We start from the raw sequence: 3,531 nt of genomic DNA, 5'->3' as shown, positions 1-3,531 counted from the left end.
TTTTTGTCAGGCTCTTGTCGGCCATCGTATGTATACGTTGATGAAAGTTAAAAGCATCATTCCATTATTTGTTTCGATTTTACCAAAGTTTGATTTCATGATAATGCTACACAATGAAGAATGCGACTGCTACAGGGTGTAAACAATTATCCAGGGATGATAGAAGCAGGTTGGAATAACGTCATGATATAAACACACGGGAAAATGCAGACTGTGTTCCATACAAAATAACACAATTCGCCCTGCTATATAACAAGTTTTATTTAGATACTCCGGGAGCGCTGAGTGTATAGAGAACGGTCGACAGTTTGGCAAGAAGAAGTGGCACAAAACATATCAGCCCTAGGAACGGCTTCTCCGCGGGATTGACCCTGCGGTCAAGGACACTGATATCTTCCTCAAACACGTGTTTGGGTAGAAGCATGTCCTGGAGTTCACTGATCAAACACGTCATGATCTGGTAGTCATCGTCACTCTCGTCCCCGGAGGCCTGAGACGATTTGGCCTTAATGTCGTCTACTAGAATTCGTATACTGTTCACAGTCGACAGATACTCTCGAACCAGATCAGTCCGCATACCGGAAGATAACGAAGAACTTCCGACTAAATGGCTATAGAGTCCGATGACATCTGAAAGAGATTCAATGGCGACTTTGCCAATCGGCATGATAATCTGCAGGGTTCTGATGAAGAGGTCGATTGAGTCATTGAAACATGTGTATCGATGACGCACTGCCTCAACCTCAGCACTGAGGCGCATGCGCCAGCCAACAACATCAAAGTGTTTCTCGATCACTACCACATCTACAAGCAGAGAAATAAACATTGGTTAAAAAACAAAAGAATGCCCTCTTGAATGATTTTTAAGATAAATGTATATTCAGACTTTCTTACATTAAACAAATGTTTGAAATTAAAATGTTGTTTTCTGACGTCTACCCCTACCCCAAAATAGCAAATACATCGGTAAAATACCAACATTAAATGCAGTAGTACTGATAATAGGACCTATTACAGTAAGAGACATTAGGAACGTACAGATCTATGGACAGACAATCTAGATAACATCAATGCTAACACAACTGAACTCAAGAAATATTAAATGAACAAATAAGGTCAACATTATTAGCATAGCACTGACCAGCGGTGACCGGAATGTGGTCAAGACTAGGGTAATCTGTTGGAGTGGACAGTGTGTCCGCTGGATGGACTAATGTACACTCTTTGAACTTGCGTGACAAGAGCACTTCTCGTGACGCGTCCAATTCGTCCGTATCTATGGTAACATCCAGTTTAACTGACTTGGCTCCTACTAGTTCCAGGATACGATCCGTGACAAACACGGATTGACAAACAGCCGACAGACGTCGACTTTTGAACATTTGATTAAGTGACTCTAATGCTCCAAGTGTCAAACACGTGCACTTAACACACATGCTCCCTCTGGTAATTGTTTCGACTTTGACGTCACGAATGTCAATAGCAGCCTCCAACGTCCAACAGAATTGTTCTTTCTTTTGTATGATGACGTCGTAGAAGCGCTCGGCCAAATCCCGTTTGGTCTGTTGGGAGCCCGTATCGTCCTCAGATCCCAGCGATACTTGATATATCTTCATATTCAGACTGATCTCGCCTGCCGTGGAGAAAATAATAAGAAACAAAAGAATTTGAATAAATTCGGTAAGCATGTTCCTCCGACCCTAAAGACTACATACAGCATGGTCTGAACCAATTCTATAACAACTTTTCGCATTTAAAGTTTTATCTAGAATATTGAGAAATTCCTAAGGACAACACCCCGGTTTTTCTTTCTTTTTTCTAACACTTAAACTTACTAACGAATCCTCATTTAAGCCGCCATGTCAAAATAGAGTTGTTCTTGGACTCGACTCTAGTGTAATTGGAACAGATGAGTGTGATCTGTCTTTTGTATCAAGGTAAAGCGAATCCCATTTCGCTTCCTCATTAAAGGCATTGGTGTGTGCAGTGTAAGAGAAATGGCTATTACAATGCTATATTCATGTTATGTTCAACAACTCTGTAAATTGAAGGAAAACTTACATGACTTTTCCTCGGAGTAGCTGTCCCGTTTCTTGGCCGACCGTACACGATTGCTGCCACTGCGCGCACTCTTACACCGAGTGTTGGGTCGGGCTATACCGCCTGTGTAAACAAAATATGACAATCTGTAGGAAAATGTTTTCAATAATTCAAAATTTTCTATACGTTCATCAAAATTCAAATTCTTGATGTCTTTACTTCATCAGATTTATCTAATACAGTACCAAAACTATATACAAGTACGTTACAAGATATAAACGGTAAATACACAGATATTACATTATAATTCAGTGACAACGGAACATACAGCTATATCAAACATTTATTGTTTATCGTTTGTTTTGTTGTTGCCCTAATTGTACAGGTCATTTACGTCCCCAGCTGAAATGACCCTCAACAGCACCGTTATTAGCCTGATAGATACTGAATGTGTATTGTTAGAATTATCACAGGCCATGCAATCCCACTATACACATTAGACGATGTTATTTTATAGGTGTAGAGTAATCAGTACGGATAGTTTTTGACTTCTCTTACCTGGCACTACAGCTGAATGTTTATACATCTAGACCTGTATACATGCCATTAAACGTGGCAAGGGTCAGTTGCACGTGTTATTTACCTGTATGTAAATGCCGTTAAGCGTCACACGGGTCAGTTATATGTGTTCGTTTTGATACACTAACGCCATCTCTGATTACTCCTGGGTGTAATTTGAGCTCCCATTTGACGTACTATATCGACTCAGAACAACCGAGTCTCACCAACTTTACATATTTAAATCAATTAAAAACGTATTTTTTTGTGTATTATAAACATTTCTCTTATAAAAAAAACCACCTTGATAAATACATTCCTGACTAATCTACATAAACCACAGAGCCGACTTTCTGATATAGTGTTCCAAATCTCGTCCACTACATTATAGTGACGTCTTATTGTACCATCATTATCCTCCTCCTCTTCCCTTGGTAGTAGCGCGGAGTCCATCAGAGACATCAAGCAAACCTCTGTCCGGGGCACAACACTGACCACTTCTGCCAGTAACCAAACGCTGACCACTGCTACACAACACCTGTATCCCTGTCTTTCACGCACCTGTATGGCACACAGGTGTGGGAACGAGACTGCCAGGTATAACGTTACATATCCCTTTATTACGGCTTGTTTGGTAACGTATCATTAACAAGAGGATGACCCAAGGGAATTAATCCATGACAATGTACACGGGCAGGTTCATGCAAAAGTCAATCAACCACATATCTAAACCATTTACTATACAATTATGATACTTTGGAAAATTGGCAACCATCTGGTTTTAAGTATAATGAGGTCACATGTATGACACACATTCAGCAATGATTTCATCGCACTAAAATAAACACTATATCATCACAATGACATCACACTATACCATCACAATGACATCACCCTATAGTGACATCACACTATACCATCACAATGACATCA

The 3,531-nt window shown here is 40.1% G+C and overlaps 1 protein-coding gene across 1 annotated transcript; it reads right to left on the bottom strand.

Annotated features, from left to right (window-relative positions):
• Positions 1-250: 250 nt before the first annotated feature.
• LOC110444548 lies at positions 251-3,201 on the bottom strand. Its single transcript, XM_021488919.1, has 4 exons — positions 3,006-3,201; positions 2,062-2,163; positions 1,142-1,633; positions 251-804 (listed from the first exon to the last, which is right to left on the bottom strand). Exons 1-4 carry the CDS (start codon positions 3,058-3,060, stop codon positions 260-262), a joined length of 1,194 nt encoding a protein of 397 aa, XP_021344594.1. The 5' UTR covers positions 3,061-3,201; the 3' UTR covers positions 251-259.
• Positions 3,202-3,531: the final 330 nt, after the last annotated feature.

The sequence above is a fragment of the Mizuhopecten yessoensis genome, unplaced genomic scaffold, assembly GCF_002113885.1.
Source record: "Mizuhopecten yessoensis strain PY_sf001 unplaced genomic scaffold, ASM211388v2 hete_36141278, whole genome shotgun sequence".
In the NCBI taxonomy this organism is placed as follows: domain Eukaryota; kingdom Metazoa; phylum Mollusca; class Bivalvia; order Pectinida; family Pectinidae; genus Mizuhopecten; species Mizuhopecten yessoensis.
The sequence above is the reverse complement of the archived record's forward strand: the minus strand, read 5'-3'. Positions and strand labels throughout refer to the sequence as shown.

Bases quoted from the DNA above. Each gene is read 5' to 3' on its own strand.
- LOC110444548 (XM_021488919.1), bottom strand. From the start codon at position 3,060: ATGTCTCTGATGGACTCCGCGCTACTACCAAGGGAAGAGGAGGAGGAT. The intron at 1,634-2,061 runs GTAAGTTTTCCT...TCTCCACGGCAG, and splicing joins CTACTCCGAGGAAAAGTCAT to GCGAGATCAGTCTGAATATG. The intron at 805-1,141 runs GTCAGTGCTATG...CTCTGCTTGTAG, and splicing joins CCACATTCCGGTCACCGCTG to ATGTGGTAGTGATCGAGAAA.